Source organism: Cajanus cajan, chromosome 6 (assembly GCF_000230855.2).
Source record: "Cajanus cajan strain Asha chromosome 6, NIPB_CcT2T_4, whole genome shotgun sequence".
Classification (NCBI taxonomy): Eukaryota; Viridiplantae; Streptophyta; class Magnoliopsida; order Fabales; family Fabaceae; genus Cajanus; species Cajanus cajan.
Window position 1 is genome coordinate 12616730 of NC_138522.1, and position 23806 is coordinate 12640535.

The following is a 23806-nucleotide window of genomic DNA, read 5'->3' on the forward strand; positions in this document are numbered from 1 at the left end:
CTTGTAAAACTTCCCCTAACCTAACCTTAACTCCTCAGGTTAAAAGATCAACCTCAATCACGTTGTCCCTTCCCTTACTTAATAAATAAAACAAAGTATTACTAAAAAATATAATAAAATAATACCTCTCCAAATAATTTATTTATAAATACTATAAAATGGCATAGTCTCCCTTTATTAAATAAAAGTATGTACACATAATTATTTTAAAAGCATTTATATTATTTTATAAAACTCCTTTAATAAATTAAAGAGATTTCATTACTTTTAGAAAACTTGAGGGGTTATAATGGTTGTGTCGATGATTGCTTGAATTTTGCATAACATTTTGCAATTTTTTTTTATAAGATGAGATCTTAGTGAGTTTGGTTAGTGTCGCAACCCGAAAATTTCTGATCTCGCGACTAATGGTTTAAACATCCTTTTAAAAGTCTCATCAATTAAGGAATGCCCGGACACCAGACTAATCCTTAATTAATGGTTTTAAAAAATGAGTTCATGGAGTCGCCACCAATGTTTTACTCAAAACATTGGAAAAATAAAAGGTTTTTTTAAAAAAATCCAATAATGGCCTTGATAACCAGAATTGGGTTCGGGGGTCGGTTACGTGTAGGGAAGGTAATAAGCACCCCTACAACGCCCTTAATTGGTACCCTATGGTAAAGTTAGCATTATAAATGATAATAATATAAATATTAAATCCTCTTTTATTAATAATTATTTACATGCTTGAAATTTAAATTATACAATTAATCCTAAAATGTCTACATGATTATTTTTATTATAACTGTTTATTAAAGAGAAGAAATAAATAAAAAAGGGAGAAAGAGATTAACTGAAATACCTCTTGAATGAGCTCTATTAACTCTTCAAAACAGGAAGATTTTAGGTGCTTTGTGGCAACCTTTCACACTACAATACCTCACAAAATCTCAAGAAATACAAAAGAGAGGGGGAGAGAGAAAAAGAGAGAAATTTCGTATTCTAAGGAGTCTGGACGAAATTTTGGAGTCCCGAGAACTATGCCCAAACTGTCTATTTATAGACTTAAGAAAGTGTCCAGAATGGACCGTTCCAAAATCAGAACGGCCCGTTCTGGATATGACCGTTTTGTGTAAATTTTATAAATGGAACGGCCCGTTCTGAAATTAGAACGGCCCGTTCCAGAGATAAAATTAACACATCCTTTGGTAGCTGGAACGACCGTTCCAAAGAGGGGTTTTTAGGCCTTTTTCTTAACTTGGAACGGCCCGTTCCAGTTTGGGAACGACCCGTTCCAGTAAAGGTTTTAACCCCCTTTTTATAAGCTTGGAACGGCCCGTGCCTATCTTGGAACGACCCGTTCCAATTTAGGGTTTTTTGTCCTTTTAGAAACTTGGAACGGCCCGTTCCGGTTTTGGAACAGCCCGTTCCAGTCTTCTAAAATCAGCTTGTTTGGGCTTTTGGGCCTTCTAAAGTCCTGTCCCGTTGTTTGCTTGCCCCCGAACGAAATTGGGTGTCTACAGTTAGGGAATGGAATTTTGTGCACTCGCTTCTGATGCTTATTTTGTTCTTCCACTTCCTTCTTGTAACTTGTATCTATTGTTCTCTCTCTCTCTCCCTCCCCCCCCTCTCTCTCTCTTTCTCTCTCATCATATAAATATTAATGGACTGCTTCTCTTTTCATACAATTTACTAAATGGGTTATTTATAACCAATTTAATAAGTCTTATACACAAAATTATTTATTCTTGTAACCGATTTTGTATGTACTTATAAAATCGACCTAGTGCAACTGATTTTAAAAGTCTCACATATGAAATAAGTTATTCTTGTAATCAATTTCATATATACTTTTAAAATTGGTCACAATAAAAATGATGTTAAAAGTGGTAGCCTTATTTATAAAAATGTCATTATCTCTCTTATTAAATTGGTTCTTTTATGACCAATCTTGTATCCTGACATCTTATCACTTTTTTGCACTACTGCTCTATCAATTTAAATATTTGTTGTATTTATCTTGTGCTACTGTTTTAAATTAGAATAAAAATTAAATAGTTTTGAATATTAAATAGAACTTATTATGCAGAGGAGTGATTGAGATTTCTAGCATTATAGTTTTATCCATTTGCCTTGTGTGTTTTACCATCAAAAATGGTAGGAAAAAATAAAATGGAGGAGTATAAGTTCGTAAAACCCTAAAAATCATACATCAAATGAAACTTTATGTGGTCAGACGCACTTACCATTCAAAAGAGGATTACTCTTTGTGGTTTTGATGTGTAATGTGGGTAAGTCCATGCTTAGTGTCAAAATACTTAAGTCTATTTGGGTAAATTTCTCTATGAGCACTTATAGGAGAGAAAAATAAGAAGAAAAAAATTAAATAAGTTTCTCCATAAGCTAAGATTAGCTTATGCATACGCTAATTTGTAGAAATTTTTTCCTATTAGTTTCTCCAAAATCTTATTTTTAACTCATGCATAAATTAGTTTTAGTTTATGGATAAGCTTATTTCAATTTTTCTTCCTATTTTTTCTCTCTTAGAAGTGCTTATGGAGAAACTTATTCAAACAAACCCTTAGTGTTCAATGTGTGTAACATCCCAAATTTTCAGTGATAAAATAAAATCATTTTTCTAATAAAAAATTATATTATGGGCTTAATTAATTTAATTAATTGAGTTTAAGTTAAATAAAATAAAAACAGGGTGTGGAAAAAAAAAAGAAGAGTTTGGATTGGCCTATGAGTCCAACATGAAGGCTTATTAGAAATAGACAAATAAGGGTTAGGTATTTTCTATGCATATTTTTGAAACCATAAGAGCAACTACATAGAAGAACTTAGAGGAGGCCACCAAAAAGAGTACGAAGTGGTGGTTGGTGCTACGAAGAATGCATTGTGTCCCGAAATTGTCACTCAAGGTAAAAAGGATATAATTGTATGCATAAATTGGGAGTTCTTATGGAATTGCATGAATTGATGCATTATACAATGTCTATACCAAATAATTGTAAGAAAAAATGGATTAGTGGTTATGGATGGGTTTGGAAAACTTTGGATTGCGTAGCTTGCAATTTTAAGAAGTGTAGAATCTACGACAACGTCAAACATACCTTCATGGTGCTAGGCGCAATGAACCCAATTTCCTATGTTGGGCATAGAGAGAGCCATGTCGAGTGCAAGGATGCTAGAGAGTTCCCTAACTTTTTTTGCGTTGAGTGAGAGATGTCTTGTCTGATGCCATTTGACATCATTTAGGATAAGGCTTTGCTACTAACCATTATTTGGATCACGTCGAGCGATATGGTTCTAGATGGGTGTAAGGACGTCCATGCCTAACATGATTAAGGTCCAGAGGTCCTTGACCTCTTCACGTCAGTTGCAAACATTACCACGTCAAGGATGAATCTAGTAGAGAGATCCATGATCTCTCTATGTTGGGTGTGTGCCTAACCTTGTTGGTGTTGGCACCATTTTCAAAAAAATTGTGTTTTTAATAGTAATCTAGTAGAGGAGGAGCCTATGAGAAGTGATTAATGTTAGAATTAAAAAAGAAGAGAATAAAGAGGTTAGTAAGCATGCATAAGACTAAATTTATACCTTAAATGAATGAATAGTAAAGATGTTGTGATGATGATGTAGAAATGATTAATGTTGTAATGTGTGATGATAATGTTGAGGTACGAGGATATATAAAATCATAATGATGTATGAGGGTGAGATTTGGTGATGAGATGTGATGTTGTTGATCATGTAAGTCTAGACTGTGACTAACAATGTTGTGACCAAGCTAGGCTTGGTGTGTTGTGGAGAAGTCCAAGGTTGTAATCTGAAATGTATCACCAATTGTCATTGCATATGTTATGTTGTGATGTTGTTTGTGGAGTGAGTCTATGCATTCATATATTGTTTGCACGGTAGTGTAAGTCTATGTAGGAGGATCTTAAAGGTCATCTACCTAAACCTTAGGGTGTTATGGTAGAGAGTCTTTATCCTGGGTGTGAGGTAATCATGGTTGACTATAATGCTTTGATTGGATCTTGATAGCCATCTCCTACTTGAGAAAGGATTGGTTGATTACCTAGTGTGTGGTGATTTCATTCCATGCCTTCTAGGCTACATTGAGTTAGTCATGACGAGGAGATTGGTATCACATGCATATGAGTCAAGTACATGCATGTGTACGAGTTTTGGTTTATAATTGAGATATCTCGAGTGGAATGAATGGTTGTTGTTGATGATGGGTGCATGTGACATGATTAGTATTTTGATGTGAATATGCCTTGAGATCTTGAACATGAATGTATCTGTATGGATGATGGTTATTGCATATTTTATTAGTACTATCTTATACCTTATATGTGTTATACATGGATGAGATGTATTCTTACTTCCTATGTTTGTTGTTGTGAGTATTTGGATTGATCATCACTTGTAAGACTAGATCAGGTATAGGAAGAATAGTTTGATAGAGGTGAAACTTAGAACTTCCTTAGTTATTTTTGGGTTTTACTTTGATAGTGTGACATCGAAGTAGAGAATTTATGTTTTTGCATTTATAATTATAAATAGTTCTATTTTTTTGTTGTTATATGTGCTTTTTTGAATTTATGTAACCAGACGATTTGTGTCTTATTATGAACATATGTTAAGTTTCATTTAGGATTTGGCTAAAAATGTTTTCTTTTTGTTGTACATAAAATTAAGTTTTGTGAACCCCTTTACTATAATTTGAACTTGAGTATTTTATAAATTGATTTAATTCTAATTGATTTTATTTATAAAAAATTTCATTAATTATATTGTGAGATAGAAGAGTGTCACAATGTTTAGGGTTTAGGGTTTAGGGTCACCGCATTTGAGGTATTGTTCGCTTTGGCCTTGTTGGGCCATCACGGTTTTGTCATTGAAAAGACATCTCGGTCGTTGGAGAGTAGGGGTGTCTCTTTCTTTCTAGCTCAAAGAATAAGGAGAAGAGCCTAAGAAGTGAGTATTTACCAATATGGTTGGTTTGCTTTATTGTAGGAGGTTTGTGTTTCTCTAATGGTCTTTTTTTGTTTTGCTCTTTATTTACATATCTTATGGGTAAGAGAAAGTGGTGTGAGTTGAAGGCCAAGTTCAATACCGAGGAGCAGGAGATCCCGGATGTTGAGGAGGATCAAGGTAGCCTTTATCCTCGATACAAAAGGAAGAAGAAGTCCTCTGAGGCTAATCAAGGCTTATCTTCCGGGGTTGCCTCCTTTCATGAGGTCATAGATCTTACGTCTAGCCCTCGTCCACCACCGAGCTCGTCTATAGATCTTCCCATGGAGGGTGCTCATCTAGAGGCACAACTAACCACCCCTCCTATTCAAGAGGTAGGTAACTATTTACTTGTGCGAGTATCTTGTAGGATTGTTGGTTTTTGTTTTGGCTTACTTGTTGCTGTTTTTCTATGTAGCAGATCATAACGCCGACCTTGGCTAATCCAGTTGTTGTTGTCGAGGTTGGCCTGGGGCTCCTCCTTCGTTTATCCCCCATCGAGTCTTAACACCATATCTTCTTCTTGATCACGATGCATTTTCATAGGTTCGATAGGAGTATTCCTCTAGTCAAGTTGGACCATGTGAGCATGTCTCTTGACGTGACTTCACTGTGGAATCCCGATCTTACTACTGAGAGCTTCTACCGAGAGGATCCTGCCTTTATTACTGATAAGGCCATAATTGAGAAGGTGGGATTGGTTGAGGGGCTCCATTCTGTCAAGGTCTTTATGCAAAGGTTCATTGCTATAGTGGATCATTAGAAACGAAAATGGCAAAAGAATGTGGCCGAGCTTGAGAGGGCAAAGAAGGGGAAGGCAGAGTTGGAGAAGGTGAAGAGGGACTTAAACAAGACTAAAAAGTCCTTTTTCGCTGCTGTTAAGGTGAACGAGACTTATGCCGCCAAGGTGGGCGAGCTACTTAGAAAGGTCAAAGAGGCAGAGCTTGAAATAGAGAGTTTGAGGTCTCAGTCTCATTCTTATGGGGAGAAATCACTTTAATTAACTTGGCAAACTACCTTGGACCTCCTTTTAGCACCAATGTTTTGATCGTAAGTCCATTATCATTGTTAAGGCTATCGAATCCGAGGTATTATCTGCTTTGGCACTCATTGGGCCATCATAGTTTTATCCTTGAAAAGACGCCTCGGTGGGTTAAGAAAGGAGGGTGTTTAAAAACTACCCTTAACTTCAACTCCTAAGCGATGTGAAACTTTTTAGGCATATCAGAACAAAAGCCCTCTAGTCAAGGCTAAGGGGAAAGAGTAGCCTAACCCCTCATTCTAGCGCCAATATTCCAACAGTAAGTTCGTTGTCATTGTTAGGGTCAACGAATCCGATGTATTGTTTGTTTTGACGCTCATTGGACCATCACGATATTGTTCTTGAAAAGGTACCTCAGTAGATCAAGGAAGAAAGATGTTTATAAAGTATCCTTAGCCTCAACTCCTAAATTATGTGAGGCTTTTTAGACATAATATCAACCTTTCTTATTTTCTAAAACATCTTTTTAATCAGAAAAACTAAACAGAAATTTTAAAACACTATTAATCTCCTAAAACTTTTTCATTGATTAAATCTCTTATTACTATTTTGAATATTAAAAATATTAAATATTACACCTACGATTAATGTATATTTTATAATATATAAATTAAGGCAAATGATATTAATGCAAATATATATTAGCCAAAGTAGTATGTATTAAATCAAGAAGTTATATTATTAAAACATAATTATTTAAAAAATATACCTTTTAAAAATAATATAATATTATATCGATTTGAGACTACTCAATGTATAATTCATTCTCCAAATCCTATAAGAAAAGAAAAACGGAGAATGTCTTATTGTTCCGGCCAAAGGATGGACTAGGGTTTTTTCCTAGATTCAGCCTCCCAGCCAGAGCATTCAAAAGTGTAATCTGTTCGCTTAGCTCTAGGGTTTTAGGTCTTATACTTTCTTGTTTATGGGCCTCATGGGCCCTGTGAGTGCAGAGATTTTCATAACCGTTAATATTTGGAAAATATTTTGTCATTAAAGATGAGATTTTATCCCTGATATCGGATTAGTATCTATGTGGGAGGGTCAGATCGGATTTTGGCCGAGTTACCCCTGTAGAGCAGACAGGTCGGATTCTGACCGAGTGCACCCATGTAGAGGGGTCGGATCAGATTCTGATCGGGAAGGTACACTTGCCTTCCAGTCCCAAGCCTGTAAGGCGTAGGGGCTTAACTAGCCATGGAATCGGAAAAATACCTATTGCGAGGTCGGATCGGATTCTGACCGGGAAGGTACACTTGCCTTCCAACCCCGAGCCTGTAAGGCGTAGGGGCTCAGCTAACCATGGTATCGGAAAAATACCTATTGCGATCTCAGAAAAATGAGAAAAAATAAACTAAAAATTATAATCCATGTCTTGTAAAGGGTGATCATCCAAATTCCGATCTCAAGGAAAATGGGAAAAAATAAACTGAGTTATATTTTAAGTGGATTGATAGAAACATATCATTCAAATTCTGGTGTCTTCAAGCTATTTATACTCGCCAATCAGAATTTAACCGATCAATCACGATTTTTTCGAGTTATTTATACTCGCCCAGTCGGAATTTAACCGAGCAATCACGATTTCTTCGAGTTATTTATACTCGCCCAGTCGGAATTTAACCGATCAATCACGAGTTTGGTCTTCGAGTTATTTATACTCGCCCAGTCGGAATTTAATCGATCAATTACGAGTTCTTCGAGTTATTTATACTCGCCCAGTCGGAATTTAACCGATCAACCACGAGTTTTTCGAGTTATTTATACTCGCCCAGTCGGAATTTAACCGATCAATCACGAGTTCTTCGAGTTATTTATACTCGCCCAGTCGGAATTTAACCGATCAATCACGAGTTCTTCGAGTTATTTATACTCGCCCAGTCGGAATTTAACCGATCAATCACGAGTTTGGTCTTCGAGTTATTTATACTCGCCCAGTCGGAATTTAACCGATCAATCACGAGTTCTTCGAGTTATTTATACTCGCCCAGTCGGAATTTAACCGATCAATCACGAGTTTGGTCTTCGAGTTATTTATACTCGCCCAGTCGGAATTTAACCGATCAATCACGAGTTCTTCGAGTTATTTATACTCGCCCAGTCGGAATTTAACCGATCAATCACGAGTTCTTCGAGTTATTTATACTCGCCCAGTCGGAATTTAACCGATCAATCACGAGTTTGGTCTTCGAGTTATTTATACTCGCCCAGTCAAAATTTAACCGATCAATCACGAGTTCTTCGAGTTATTTATACTCGCCCAGTCGGAATTTAACCGATCAATCACGAGTTTGGTCTTCGAGTTATTTATACTCGCCCAGTCGGAATTTAACCGATCAATCACGAGTTCTTCGAGTTATTTATACTCGCCCAGTCGGAATTTAACCGATCAATCACGAGTTTGGTCTTCGAGTTATTTATACTCGCCCAGTCGGAATTTAACCGATCAATCACGAGTTTGGTCTTCGAGTTATTTATACTCGCCCAGTCGGAATTTAACCTATCAATCATGAGTTCTTCGAGTTATTTATACTCGCCCAGTCGGAATTTAACCGATCAATCACGAGTTCTTCGAGTTATTTATACTCGCCCTGTCGGAATTTAACCGATCAATCACGAGTTTGGATGATCAAGTTTATACTCATCGTCTTTGAGTTCAAAGCTCCTGCTTCCAATTTCATATTCAGTTTAACACCATCTTCTGCAAACATCTTGAACACCAAAATTTGACAACCTCAAATCAAATTCCAGATGGAAATTGCACAACTGAGGCAGCAACAAAATTAATAATAATAAAAAATTATAATCATGTCATTATAGTTCTTGAAATTTAACAATCTCTATGTATCAGAACTTTTGATTGTTGTGTTGTTTGGCAAAAACTAACATAAGGCGGATAAACAACACAGAGTAACAGAGGATAGCTTATAGTTGATAGATAATGAATGAACTAGTTCATAGCAAATACACTTATAATTCAGTTGAGCTAACTGATCAGTATAAAATAATATAATATATATTATTAACAAAACTTTTATGAATCATTAACCACAATTTAAATCGATAGGAACATTTCTATCCGTTTATCATGCATGATTCAAATCCAAAATTTTCTCCTCACCAAACACTTATTCTATTGACTATCATACTTATTAAAAAAAACGTGATTAAACAAAAACCTAAAGCTAAAGCTAACGATCAGAAATCCGTAAGACCTAATTCACACAATAACATGACCAAGACCAACAACAAATGAAATCAAGGTTTTAAGGGGCAAAAGTACCCAGAAAAAATTGTATAAATCACAGTTAAAAAATGGAGTAGAACTTAAAAACTTAGAATTAGTATGAAACTCGGAGAAATCTAAATATTTTGATACAGTTATTGTTTGGACTAATAATTAAATCTATAGTTACAGAATTCTCTCAACTCAGTGGCTACTGCGCACCGAATACAGCCGCATAAAAAATTAATAATAATGTCAATAGTGACGAATTGCATACCTTCAAGAGTGAAATAAAATGCATATATTAGAAAAACATTGATAATGAAAATCCAATATTTTAAAATTTTATAAAATACTTATACCTGCTGCATTTTTTCATTTTAAATTGCAAGAATTCAATTTATAGATATTTTTAATTAATATAGTTATCACGTCACTTTGCTTATTTAAATCCACACTCCAATTTATGTTTTTATTTATTTATTAATTATCTACATAAGCGTTGAATTTCACATTGGCCGTTTCAGATTTAATTTGGCATCAAGAGATGCAATATATATATATGATATTGCCTAATGCCAGACTGGTTGATAATTGCATATAGTCACCGTAGTCTTAATTATATTGATTTGTTATTTTTATTTATTTTATATATTAGTTTCAAAAGATGTTAATGCATGGAAAAATATTAAAAAGAGAATATGCCCAGAAAAAGGATAAAATTAAAAATGATATGACGAAAAACAAAAAAACAAAAAAAACAAAAAAACTTTTCTGATCAGGATCTGATCGTATTACGCCGCGAAAATAGTTATAACCCATCAACTCGATTAATATATATTTGAATTAATATTCTTGCTTCCATGTCGAATCCCCACGCAGTGATGTTCATATTTTCAACACTACCAATTATGTCAATCTCCATGTGGCCACGCTCATCTTATGAATAATTACTTTTCCATTTTAGAATACTTAATTACATATCGTTCTCACGTTCGCATTTTTCATATGCATACTTAATAAGTTATTATCACTTATTAATTATCAAAACTAAAAAAAAAAATTAATAATAATATCAATAGTGACGAATTGCATACCTTCAGGATTCCAAACCTTGAAAATAATGATTTTTATTATTTGATGGTACCTCATTAAAAACCTTGACCATGCATTCTCCTCTCTAAAGCCGTTGATCAATGTCATCATCTCCTCCATGGTAGGGTGTTGTGGGTCGTGGTTGGGTGCGCCGCCTCTTGCCATAGTAGGGCGTAGGTTTTTTGTATTTCTTGGGGCGTAGGGAAAGTTTCACCGTAGCCCCACGGTGGGTATTGGGAAAAACCCAAGTCCCACATCGACTAGAGATTAGGCAATTAAATAATATATAAGTGGAAAACATGGTATCAGAGCCATTTAGATCCACTTTAAAAATGGGCCACCCACCATTGATGCATGTCTCACAGGCATGAGGGGGTGTATTGGGAAAAACCCAAGTCCCGCCAATCCTAGATCATTAAAAAGGGCCACCTACCATTTATCCACGTACCAAGCCCAATAGTGCTGGACGTGAGGGGGTGTATTGGGAAAAACCCAAGTCCCACATCGACTAGAGATTAGGCAATTGAATAGTATATAAGTGAAAAGCAACCCTCACCTTACAAGCCGGTTTTGTAGGGTTGAGTTAGGCTTAATCCACTATTCTAACAGTGGGCGCCAAAATGTTCCGGCCAAAGGATGGACTAGGGTTTTTTCCTAGATTCAGCCTCCCAGCCAGAGCATTCAAAAGTGTAATCTGTCCGCTTAGCTCTAGGGTTTTAGGTCTTATACTTTCTTGTTTATGGGCCTCATGGGCCCTGTGAGTGCAGAGATTTTCATAACCGTTAATATTTGGAAAATATTTTGTCATTAAAGATGGGATTTTATCCCTGATATCGGATTAGTATCTATGTGGGAGGGTCAGATCGGATTTTGGCCGAGTTACCCCTGTAGAGCAGACATGTCGGATTCTGACCGAGTGCACCCATGTAGAGGGGTCGGATCAGATTCTGATCGGGAAGGTACACTTGCCTTCCAGTCCCAAGCCTGTAAGGCGTAGGGGCTTAACTAGCCATGGAATCGGAAAAATACCTATTGCGAGGTCAGATCGGATTCTGACCGGGAAGGTACACTTATTAACAAAAGTTTAACCATTGAATTATAAGAATGGCTGTGAACATGCCACATCTCACACTTTTTTTTCATTTACTATAGAAAAGGTGTTTAAAACGATAAAAAACAAACACATTGTAAGTGGACCCAATGGTTTTAAATATTAATATGTTATGGATCTTAGTACAGCCATATTTAAAGCACGTAAATGTGATGTAGTGCTTACCTAACAGCATTAGTTTTGGCTTGTAAGTCCATGTCCACGGGTTGCACACTTCAACGGCCAGTAATAAGACTTGTTCATTGCGCACGTTCCAACCAAACCACCTCAATTCCTTTTCTTTTTCTTCATTCTTATGTTTAAATTTATACCCCAACCCTATTTCTTATTGCAAAACCCTAAACAACAACAACTTATTACTTATTACTTATTACGTTTAAATATTTGTCTCACTCAACAAGTTAAAAATTGTACTTTGTTATGTGGTATTATTCAATGAAAAATGTCTCTTTGAATTAAAATGAAGTTGTTACGTGATAATAATTGCAACCCATAACATTTATATTCTGTTTATATTGTTTTAGTTCGAGACAGAAATTATATAGACAAAGAGAAGGACGCTTGATGAGATGTTTATTTTATATATTTTTAAAGAAACATTAATTGCATGTGGGAGATAAATATTTTTCTTATATTATCATTAAAAAAATATATTTTTTGAATTGTTTGTGGCACGATTTAATAAATTTTAAAACTACTATTTTATTGTCCAGCACAAAAATTGTGTTAAGACTTTTAAAATATAAATTTAGTTCCTCTAAAATAAATAATCAACTTTAGAAGATAAAGCGAGCAATTATAGTGGTTGACGAGAAAATTATCGATTACTATAACAATTCCATCAGTTTTATGTACATGCACATAATATAAATAATTGATATAAGTACAAAAATACTCATTTTATTATTTAAATTAAATTTATATTTTTAATCTTGAAAAGAATATTATTCAATAAATTTTTATGAGGTTTACTCGTTAACGTAATTTTAACCTCTTTTTTTTTACTATTTTCATTTTTTATATAGTGAGTTTTACATAAATTTCATCCGAAAATAATGTATTAATTAGAATAATAACGGTGCCTATAGTAGAGTTTTATTTTTAAAATTTTATTTATACTAAAAAATCATAATTCTCTCATGATCGTGATTCTAAAAATAATTAAAATTTATTTACTAGTCATAAATATTTTTATAAATATTTATATATATATATATTATAAATATTTATATATATATATATATATATTATAAATATTTATATATATTTTTAAAGAATCAAATATTCATATATTTACTTTTAATTAGTAAAAATTTTCAATTTTTTTTAATTATTTATCATATTAAATGATTAACGAAGATAACTTGATATTTTTGTCTCCATAAATCTCTTACTTCAACTCAAATAAGTGAGAAACATAAATAAAAAATAAATATTTACTGAGAATATTATTTTCTAAAAAATAAACTAACATTTTCGGTATATAATATTAAACACTTTTTAATGCAATTAAATTAATACTATTTCTATCATTTTTTATTTATTAAACATAAATAAAAAATATATATTTATGAGAATGCTATTTTTAAATGATAATCTAATATTTTCAGTATATAATACTATGTAAATTAATACTATATCTATCATTTTTTTTATTTATTCATTCTTAAAATACACGTGTGACTAATATAAAAAAAATTATAAACAATTTATTAAAAAGAACTTAACTTCTTTAAATAATCATTTGATTAAAAAATTAATAGTTAATATTATAATTAATTTTAAATTTTATTATATTTTATCATAATTATCTATCATTAATAATTTAATCGATAATTATTATTATATTTTATCTTCTAAAATACATCTTTCACTTTAAAGAAATAAAATCCTATTAAAAGAGTATTTATGTCCTCTTATTAATCATTGTTTTATTAAATTCTAAACAAAAGACTGTGTTAACTATCAAACAATGGCTGATGCACCATAATAAATTAAAAAAAAAAATTATAAAAAGAAATTAATAAAAAACTAATTTATCAAACTAAATAATTTTGGACGTGTTAGATATAAAAGAAGGAAGGAACATAATCGTCCTTCGTATTCCACAAATCATCACTACCTTTAATGTTTTCTTCCTTCCTTCGTATCCGACGTGTCCAAAATTATTTAATTTAATAAATAATTTTTTTATTAATTTATTTTTGTAATTTTTATTTTATTTTTATTTATTATGGTGCATCAGCCATCAAACAACACTTACCCAACTCCTTGTGTTAACTGAGAATTGGTTGGGGGAAATTAATACTTGATTGAAAGAAAAAATAGGTTTCTCTCTATATATATAGCCCCTCACAGAGAACCACATCAACACAACACACAAAAGGTTTCTGCAAACTTCATTTCATTCCAACACGACAACATAATCTCGTCTCGTCCAAACCACAAAAAAAAGAGAAAAAAATGTCTCCATGGGTTGTTGCCTTGGCTACAATGGCAGCAGCCACCATAGTATACCGTCTAATAAAGTTCATAACACGTCCTTCGCTGCCACTCCCTCCGGGGCCCAAACCGTGGCCCATACTGGGAAACTTTCCCCACATGGGCCAGGTGCCGCACCAATCTCTTGCGACACTGGCCCGTGTGCATGGGCCACTCATGCATCTCTGCCTCGGATTCGTCGACGTGATTGTAGTCGCGTCGTCGTCCGTGGCAGAACAATTTTTGAAGATTCATGACTCTAACTTCAGTAACCGGCCTCCGAATGCCGGCGCGAAGTACATAGCTTACAACTACCAGGACATGGTGTTCGCGCCGTACGGCCCACGGTGGCGGTTGCTCCGGAAAATCACCTCCGTTCACCTGTTCTCCGGCAGGGCCATGGAAGAGTTTAGACACTTGCGTGAGGTGAATTTTCTGAGCCCGTGAATGTGTTACTTTGCGTGAATACTAACATATTTTGTTTAACCTCTTTGCGATTTTCCTTTTATATTTTGTTTTATTGGATTATTCTCTCATGATTGAGAAATTATTTGGTAGTGGTAAATCATATAATCTCTAAATAATTTAATGTAGTATATATATAATGAAGTGATATTATTTGTTTTCGTAATTAAAAACTTAATATATATATCATGTAAAAATTATTTGAAGTTATAAACACCTATCTGTTGGTTTTAAATTATCTAAATAGTTCTGATTTAAGTATCTATTATTTTCGTCCTTAACTCTTGGTTAATCAATGATTCTACATAACTTTATACTACTAAGTAATACTATCATATAAATATTATTATTACCAACGGTGTAGATCAAGTGATTTAAAAAAAAAACTCAGTTTAAATTTTATATAGGTACTCATGTTAAATACTCGAGAGAAAAAAATGTTTTATTGTTTAAAATAATTTTATATAACTCGAGTAACTTTTTTTTAAGAAATTACATATGGTCTTTTAAAAAATTGTAAATATTATTGAATTTTGCATGTATATAGTATTACTACATTAAACATTTTTTTTTCTGTCGTGTGTCAAAATTCCTTGAATTATTGAAAGTTGTAGCATTGCAGGAATTAGCCTCATACCCATTAGCCTGAAAATACTTGTGGCAAGAAACAAAACATTAAACATTTTATATATTCTATATGTAAGGAATATTAAACATTCATAATGGATAACATTGACAATAAAAAAAAAAAAAAAATATATATATATATATATATATATATATATATATATATATATATATATATATATATGTAAGGAATATTCTATATGCATGTTTAATTTACATAAATTTTAAGACGAGAAAGAAGACAAAATAATTTGAGTAAGTTTGATTTAGATCTGACTCGTCAAAATAAAAGAGATGTGCTGGTAAATACAAATTTATTTTTAATTAAAATGGATAAATACTATGGAATTTTATATGAACCATGAATAAATCATTATCTCCTTGTCTTTACAGAAGTCGAAATCACATGAATTATAAAATATTTTTTTGATACATATATATAGTACCTAATTTTAAGTTAATAGTGTTTATATGATAATATTTTTCCTACGAAATGGAAAAATAACCATTTAAGTTAGTAAAAAAAATACGTACTTTTAGATTACTGAATATTTTTTCCGACTAGTATCTTTCTATTTTTGACTTTTCTTTCTTTAGTTTGAAAATTCAACTATCACATGATGTTTCTATAAACATTTTTAACCATGCATTGTATCTGTAAAATTTATTTATATCACAAGCATAGTAGTATATTTATTTTTCAACGCCACAAATTAAACATACAGAGGGTGTTGATGGAATGTAATTTTGAAAAATCTAAACTGAACCAAAATAAATGATTTGGTTTTTCAAAATTATGAATCAGATTTTTAAAAATTAGATTAGTTCGATGCAGTATGATTCTCTATTTTATACTTATATATAAAATTATTTTTTTTTTAAATTAAATCAATCCATTTTATAAAAATGAAATATTATATAATTAAATTAATTTTATAAAATAGATCGATTTAATTTTTTTTAAAATAAATAAGATTTTTTTAATATAGATCCAATTTAAATTTTTTACACACCGTGTAGATTTTAATACCAAGCCACAATTTAACTTAAAGGATTTTGAGAATTCTTAAACTACAAAACTCTAATTTTTTTTTGTTACAAAACTAGAAAACTCTATACCTTTCGATATTATGCATTTCATTATTATATATCCAAAAAAATAATTGTCTCACTAAGTATATATGTTTTGTTTGACATTTTAATAAAATATCCTTTTTCAAATGGTCTTTTAAATAAATATTTTAAATCTTTCTAGTTTCTAGTATAATAACGACCTCTCTATAAGTTTGTATTAGGCAGAAAGAAAGAAAATAAAAGGAGAAGAAATATGTAGAAGAGATCGAAGTAAAAAAAAAAAAAAAAAAAACTTAATTAGGAAATAAGAAAGAACATCCCCATCTTGTAATTAAGTCCTAGTAGATATATATAATAGTAATTTTCGTATTTATTTCTTTTGATCATATTATTTATTACATTTTACATCGATAAAGGTAAAAAAAAAAAAAAAAAAACTTAATGTGATTTTAAGCCATGAGGTGCTCTCATTAAATAGATTAATTTTTTAGTTGAATTCTCATTAAATATTATGTACATTTGCAGAAGTATTAGCATGAACCACCATAAAAAGAAGTAAGTCCATTAATTGTTTATTTGACGACAATCTATAGTCCATTAATCGTTAATTGATAAGAAAATAAAAAGTGGAATTACTAAAACGATATATAATTACTTGATTCTTTTCACATGCCTAGTCTGCTCACCAAGTATATATATGGATTATGAACTGTATCAAAAAGTTAAGTAAGTGAACACGATTAAATTTTTTTAGCATATGTATGCATATAATTCAACCTTTTCCACTTAAAATGCATAACCCTGCCGACAATAAAATATTAAATAGTACAAAAGTTAACAACTAGACGTGTAGAATTCCAATCCTATTATTACTTGCGACGCATATCCATGCGCGTGGACACTATCATATGTGTCGCTTAAAATTAAAGAATGTTCTTTGTATTTCTTATAGCTTACTTAGTATATATTTATATCGGTACATATAGAAGAGAGAATATAAAATATTAAAAAAAAAAATAAAGCATGCTTGTGAATTAAATAATTTTTGACAAAGATTTAATTTGGATTAAAAATTAAATGGGTTACTTAAACTTGAGGTAGTATAATTTAATTTTGTAATTCAGAAAGTATAAGACTTGTCGTAGGATACGAGAGATTGATCCAATACTTTCAAGTTTTATTATTATTTATGTTAAAATAATACTTTCACAAATATAAATTAATTATTAATTGTGATCGAAATAGTATAAATACAACTATTTAAAAATATGTGTTACTTAATTGAAGATGTGTTTTTGTTTTTTTTAAGAGAGTTGACGATGTTGTTGTTGTTAGATATGTATCATTTAATTATTAAATGTGGTCCCATGAATAACTAATTGAAGCTAGCTAATTAATTTGCATGCAGGAAGAGGTAGGAAGATTGACACGTAACTTGGCGAGTTCGGACTCAAAAGCAGTGAACTTGGGGCAGTTGTTGAACGTGTGCACTACGAATGCATTGGGTAGGGTAGTGATTGGTCGAAGAGTGTTCGATGATGGCAATGGTGGGTGTGATCATAGGGCTGATGAGTTTAAAGCCATGGTGGTGGAGTTGATGGTGCTAGCTGGTGTTTTCAACATTGGTGACTTCATTCCCTCTTTGGAGTGGCTTGACCTTCAAGGGGTGCAAGCCAAGATGAAGAAATTGCACAAAAGGTTTGATGCATTTTTAACTAGCATTGTTGAGGAGCACAAGAGTTCTTCTTCCAAGAGTGAGAAGCATAAGGATTTGTTGAGTACTTTGTTGTCACTTAGGAATGTACCCGATGATGATGGCAACCAACTAACTGATACAGAGATCAAAGCACTACTTCTGGTACCCACTCTTCCACATCTTCTTGCCAACAAAATTGACCACCTTTTTAACAACCCATCAACATAAAAAATTTGAAAATGCTGTGGAGTTGATGATTAGTTTTGGTCAAACATTGCTAATAATAGAAATAGTAAATAAGTAACAAATAGGTTCATGCCCTTTTGTTTTTACTACTAGGACATTCATTCTCCTGCACAGAAATTTTCATATCAGAAAACGTTACTAAAAAAATATATTAAAGTTTGCTTAACCATATATCATTATGAGTATGTTTAAGTAAATTTCTTCACAATTACTTGTGAGAGAAAAAACTAAAAAAGAAAAATGGCATAAACTTTTAGTGAAGCTAGAACTAACTCATAAATTAACTATTTGTAAAAGTTATTTTCTATTAGTTTTTTTAAAATTTTAATTTTAACTTACACATATCTTAGTTTTAACTTATGGAAAAGGTTATGTCAATTTTTCTTTCTATTTTCTTATTTTAAAAGTATTTCTTGGTAAATTTATCCATCATTCTAAGTTATGGAAAAGGTTATGTCAATTTGTCTATGGCTTACTTATAGAGCAGAGCTGCATTCCTCACCTAACGGCAACACCCAATATTCAAAGCAACTTGTAAATACAATATTCTATTGTTAGAGAATCGTTAATTGATAAAAAATAAAAAAGAAGTCCTCACCTAACTGTAATGCCTCTATTTAAAGCTTACTTGGGTTGAATTTTCAACTTAACATCTAATTTTGACACGTAAAAGGTAATCTATTCATTTAATCCTTAATTAGAGGGGCACATTTGACATTTCATTTTTCAAAAATCCTTACCTAACTACACAACATGTCATCTCATTCAAGTCTATATGCTTAGACCAAACAAGAGAATTGCTCTCTTGTGAACAACACTAATGGGTCTTTTTAACCTTAAAAAAAAAATTATTTATAAAAAAAAAGTAATAAGTAATTTAGACAAATATTAAAAAAAAAAACTGCTTATTTTATTAAAAATAATTAGAAAAGATTAAACAAACGGCCAATGAGTAAAATACAAAATCACTGTGTTGACTTTGTTTAAATTTTGCAGAACATGTTTACGGCTGGGACTGACACGTCATCAAGCACCACAGAATGGGCCATCGCGGAACTGATCCGGAACCCGAGAATTCTGGCCCAAGTCCAACAAGAGATGGACAGAGTTGTGGGCCGAGAAAGGAACGTGAAAGAAGAGGACTTGGCCCACCTCCCATACCTACAAGCTGTGATTAAAGAAACCTTCAGGCTCCACCCATCAACCCCTCTTTCTCTGCCACGTGTCGCATCCGAGAGCTGCGAGATTTTCGGGTACCACATTCCCAAGGGCGCCACTGTCTTGGTGAACGTTTGGGCCATAGCGCGCGACCCAAAGGAGTGGGCCGACCCACTTGAGTTCAGGCCCGAAAGGTTCCTACCGGGCGGTGAGAAGCCCGATGTTGATGTTAGAGGCAATGACTTTGAGGTGATACCCTTCGGCGCTGGACGAAGGATTTGTGCTGGATTGAGTCTTGGGCTTCGAATGGTCCAGCTTCTAACCGCAACCTTGGCCCATTCCTTCGATTGGGAACTGGAAAATGGGCTGAACCCAGAAAAGCTGAATATGGATGAAGCGTATGGGCTAACTCTACAACGGGCTGTGCCTCTTTTGGTGCACCCCAGGCCCAGGCTCGCTCCACAGGCCTACTCGACGTCTTAGTTTCGAAGTTGTGCATTTTGGAGTTTTTTTTCTTAGTATTGTTGTACTTTCCTTTTCTTAACGAGGATCTTGGTAATAATAAATTAAATATCTTCATATATGGTGATGACTGAAGAAGTATATTAGTGTTTGAAGATCCAAAAAGGGGGAAAGGTGTGATATTAAATTGTTTTCGGTGTCTATGAAACTCACTTGTATATGTAATTATGTATGAATATATGCTTTAATAACGGGTTTTGATAACAAGGAAGTAGGAACGATTCTCCGATTCTCCAAGTTGAGGTTGGACTTGCGAACATGGATTTTCTTTTTTCATTTTTTCTTTGTTGTCATGATATGAAAGCTTGAAAGGTTTTTTTAAAATAAATAAATAGATATATAAGATAAATCTCAATTATTTTCTTTAAATAATTATATAAATTTTACACCAACTAGTGATATAAATATATAAATAGAGAGTAATTCTCGGACCATAAGTTTGTAGAGTTGAGTTAATCTCAAACCCACATACTTAAAAGAATAGTAGAATCTATCTTAGTAATTATCAATATAAGTCTAATGTTTAATAGAAAAGTCAAATATTTTATAAGTGTAGAAATGCTACAAAAATGTGTATTACCACACATGTAATTCTCTATTTATAATAAATAAGGATACAAAATAAGAAAATATGAAAAAAAAAATTACATCTAATAATGTGTAGAATTCGTAATTTTTGTTGTACAAGTATCTCTAATTACAAAGGAATCATATCAAATCAAATCAAATCGTATCATATCAAATCATATATTTAACAATCCCCCTAAAACGAAAGCATATATGTCATATGAGACGAGCTTGTTACAAATGTCATCAACTTGGGAGCCCTCGAGGATTTGGTAAATATCTTTGCCAATTAGTAACTAGATATGACAGAGTCAGTGATGATTTCACCTAGCTGGACCTTCTCTCGCATAAAATGACATTCAATCTTTATGTGTTTAGTCTGTTTATTGAAGATCGGGTTTGATGCAATATGGAGAGCAACTTGATTATCACATATTAGTGTAGCATCTTAAATGTCTCCAAATTTTAGTTGTTGGAGAAGTTGCCAAAGGCATGTTATCTCGCAAGCAACTGCTGCCATAGCACAATACTTAGCTTCAACACTAAATCTAGAAATAGTGTTTTGCTTCTTGCTTCCCAACAAGATAAAGTTCCCTCCGATAAGAATGCAATATCCAAAGGTAAACCACCTATCTAATGGTGATCCTAGCCAATCAACATCAGAGTAACAAAAAATCTTGGCATTGCCATTGTCTTCATAAAGTAATCCAAGACCTAATATATTCTTGATGTATCGAAGAATGTGAATCACTACATCCCAATGACTATCACCAGGGGTGTTTAGGAACAATGAGGTAATTAAGTTTACCTACCAAACGATGATATCTTCCCAAGTCTTTTAATGGCTCCCCCTAACTCGAAATAAGCTTTACATTGGGATCCATAGGTATATCACTATGGCAATAATCAAATATACCAATTTTTTTGGAAAATGTCTAGAGCATACTTACTTTGGGAAATGGTAATGCCAGAGGAGGATTGGGCAACTTCAATTCCCAAGAAGTATTTGAGTGAACCTAAGTTTTTTGTTTTGAATTGACTTTGGAGATGAGATTCAAGTTAAAGGATACCATCTAAGTCATTCCTAACAATAACAGTATCATCAACATAAACAATCAAGTAGATGCAAAGGCCTGCTGAAGTACGAAGGGAAAACATGGAGTCATCAACCTCACAGCGAGTCATGTCAAATTGTTGTAAGGCAAAGCTAAAATGACCAAACCAGACATGAGGGGACTACTTCAAACCATATAGAGAATTACAAAGTCAAAAAACCAAGTGCGAGTCAACTAAAACTATAAACCCTAGTGTCTTATCCATGTAAACCTCTTCTCGCAACTCACCATGTAAGAAGGCATTTTTAATGTCCAATTGATGAAGAGACCAGTGGTGGATGGATGTCATAGCAAGAAAAAGATGAATTAAGGTGATTTTGGCCACAGAAAAAAGGTTTACCCATAGTCAAGACAAAAAATTTGAGTGTATTCTTTGGCTACCAAGTGTGCCTTGTAGCGATCAATGTTGCCATTTGGGCCAATCTTCACTATATAAACCCAACGACAGCCCATAGTAGTTTTACCAATAGGTAAGGGGAAAAGTTCCCAAGTGGCACTGGCATGTAAGATAGTCATTTCCTCCAACATCACATGTTGCCAATTGTGATCAGTCATGGCTTCACCTATAGACCTAGGAATAGATGCAGAATCCAAAGAAGAGATAAATGAGAAATAGGTGGGAGACAAACAATTGTATCAAAGAGAAAAGGTATATAAGGGATTAGGACTATGCAAAGATCGAATACCTTTGCGAAGAGTTATAGGAATGTTAGGTGTAGGCGACATTGGCGAATGTGCGTTTGGAACAAAAGATGATACTGGAGGATCATGAGATGTCATTGTTGGTGGAGATTGTGTATGTCTATGCTAGGTGAGTAGTGGTGGTGTAATGATTGAAGCTAGCTCAATGATGAAAGAGAAGAAAAATAAGGTATTCTCGAAAAGGTTACATCAATAGAGACAATATATCATTGATGTTGAGGGAAAAAAACAATTATAACCTTTTTAAAGGTGAGAGTACCCAAGGAAGAAACACTTGAGAGACTTGGAAAAAATGTTATCTTTACCTGGAGTAATATCATGGACAAAACATGTGCATCCAAAGACTCAAAGAAGGACAATGTACAAGGTTTGATGAGGAGCCATGGAGTAAGGAACCTAATAGCAAAGAATAAAATAATGCTAACAGTTGGTTAGGCAACAAGTTGTATGGAGTGCATCTTCCCAAAACCAGTGTGTAACATTATAATGAAGGAGAAAGGTGCAAATTGTTTCAACCAAGTGATGATTTTTTCATTTAGTAACACCATGTTTGTTGTGGTGTGTGGGCGCACAAGGTTTCATGAAGAATACCTTACGAGGTTAGAAAAATGCAAAAAAGGGAAGAAAAATATTCACTAGCATTATCAATGTCCAAAATTTTAAACTCCTAATTGATTTTTAATTTCATTGTAAAAACATTGAAAAATAGAGAAAACATCATAATGAATCTTCATTAAGAATACCCAGATGCATCTGGAAAAATCATCAATAAAGGTGACAAAATAGAAATAACCTAAGGTTGAACAGACATGTATATGACCCCAAATATCATAGTGAACTAAAGAAAAAGTTGTCATTGCATGTTTATTGACATGAGGACTATAAGTTTGCTAAATATGTTTGGCCAACTGACATGACTCACATTGGAAAGACTTAACTGAAGAAAAATTAGGAACCAATTTGCTTAGTTTGTCCAAACTAGAATGGCCAAGATGTTGGTGAGAAAGTTCTGGGGAGACATTGGAGACATAAGCCACTAACAATGATAGTTGATAAAATTCTCCAAACTCGTGTTTTGCTCCAATCATCTATCTAGTACACCAATCTTGAGCAAGAACATAGTTATTAAAAAACACAACAAAGTAGTCTAGAGTGTGAGTGAGTTTTCTAATGAAAATTAAATTAAAAGGACAACTAGGAAAAAAAAAGATAGAACCAAGGGACAAGTTAGGAAGTGAGTGTATTTATCTAATGCCATGAATTGGAATTTGAGAGCCATTTGCTAATGTAACAAAAGGCAAAGGGTTTTAAAAATACAAACGAGAGAAAAAGGGTTTGATTATTAGTCATATGATTAAAGGCACCAGAATCAAGGATCCAAGATCCAAAAGAAGGTTGAAGTTAGAGATGAAACACATAGAAGAGAGGGGGGGGGGGGGGGAGGGGGTTGAATATGTGTGTATGTGAACAAAGGTATTTTTTTTTAAAAAAACTTTTCTCAAGAAAACTTTCTTTCGTCCTGTAAAATGATGTTAGTAATTGTTAAATAACAACTACCCAGGTTTGGTTTAACAGAATGATTCTTCGTCTAGGAATTTCATCGTCTGCTTAAAAAAAATGTTTCTTAATCACAAGTCGTCCTTTATGGTAATAAATTAAACATGTGTTGTTT

General features: G+C 33.0%; 2 protein-coding genes across 2 annotated transcripts; one reads left to right on the top strand and one right to left on the bottom strand.

Moving 5' to 3' along the window:
* Positions 1-13831: 13831 nt before the first annotated feature.
* On the top strand, positions 13832-19957 carry LOC109797283 (flavonoid 3'-monooxygenase). The gene is made up of 3 exons (XM_020357268.3): positions 13832-14388; positions 17537-17986; positions 19067-19957. The coding sequence occupies exons 1-3, from the start codon at positions 13945-13947 to the stop codon at positions 19709-19711; spliced, it is 1539 nt and encodes a 512-aa protein (XP_020212857.1). The 5' UTR covers positions 13832-13944; the 3' UTR covers positions 19712-19957.
* An 808-nt stretch (positions 19958-20765) lies between these two features.
* Positions 20766-21987, bottom strand: LOC145958564 (uncharacterized). Its single transcript, XM_083076069.1, has 3 exons — positions 21814-21987; positions 21388-21553; positions 20766-20962 (listed from the first exon to the last, which is right to left on the bottom strand). Exons 1-3 carry the CDS (start codon positions 21985-21987, stop codon positions 20766-20768), a joined length of 537 nt encoding a protein of 178 aa, XP_082932195.1.
* Between the last annotated feature and the right edge of the window lie 1819 nt (positions 21988-23806).

Bases quoted from the DNA above. Each gene is read 5' to 3' on its own strand.
- LOC109797283 (XM_020357268.3), top strand. From the start codon at position 13,945: ATGTCTCCATGGGTTGTTGCCTTGGCTACAATGGCAGCAGCCACCATA. The intron at 14,389-17,536 runs GTGAATTTTCTG...ATTTGCATGCAG, and splicing joins AGTTTAGACACTTGCGTGAG to GAAGAGGTAGGAAGATTGAC. The intron at 17,987-19,066 runs GTACCCACTCTT...TAAATTTTGCAG, and splicing joins AGATCAAAGCACTACTTCTG to AACATGTTTACGGCTGGGAC.
- LOC145958564 (XM_083076069.1), bottom strand. From the start codon at position 21,987: ATGACTGATCACAATTGGCAACATGTGATGTTGGAGGAAATGACTATC. The intron at 21,554-21,813 runs GTAGCCAAAGAA...GGTTTGAAGTAG, and splicing joins ATCGCTACAAGGCACACTTG to TCCCCTCATGTCTGGTTTGG. The intron at 20,963-21,387 runs GTATCCTTTAAC...TTGATTGGCTAG, and splicing joins TGTTAGGAATGACTTAGATG to GATCACCATTAGATAGGTGG.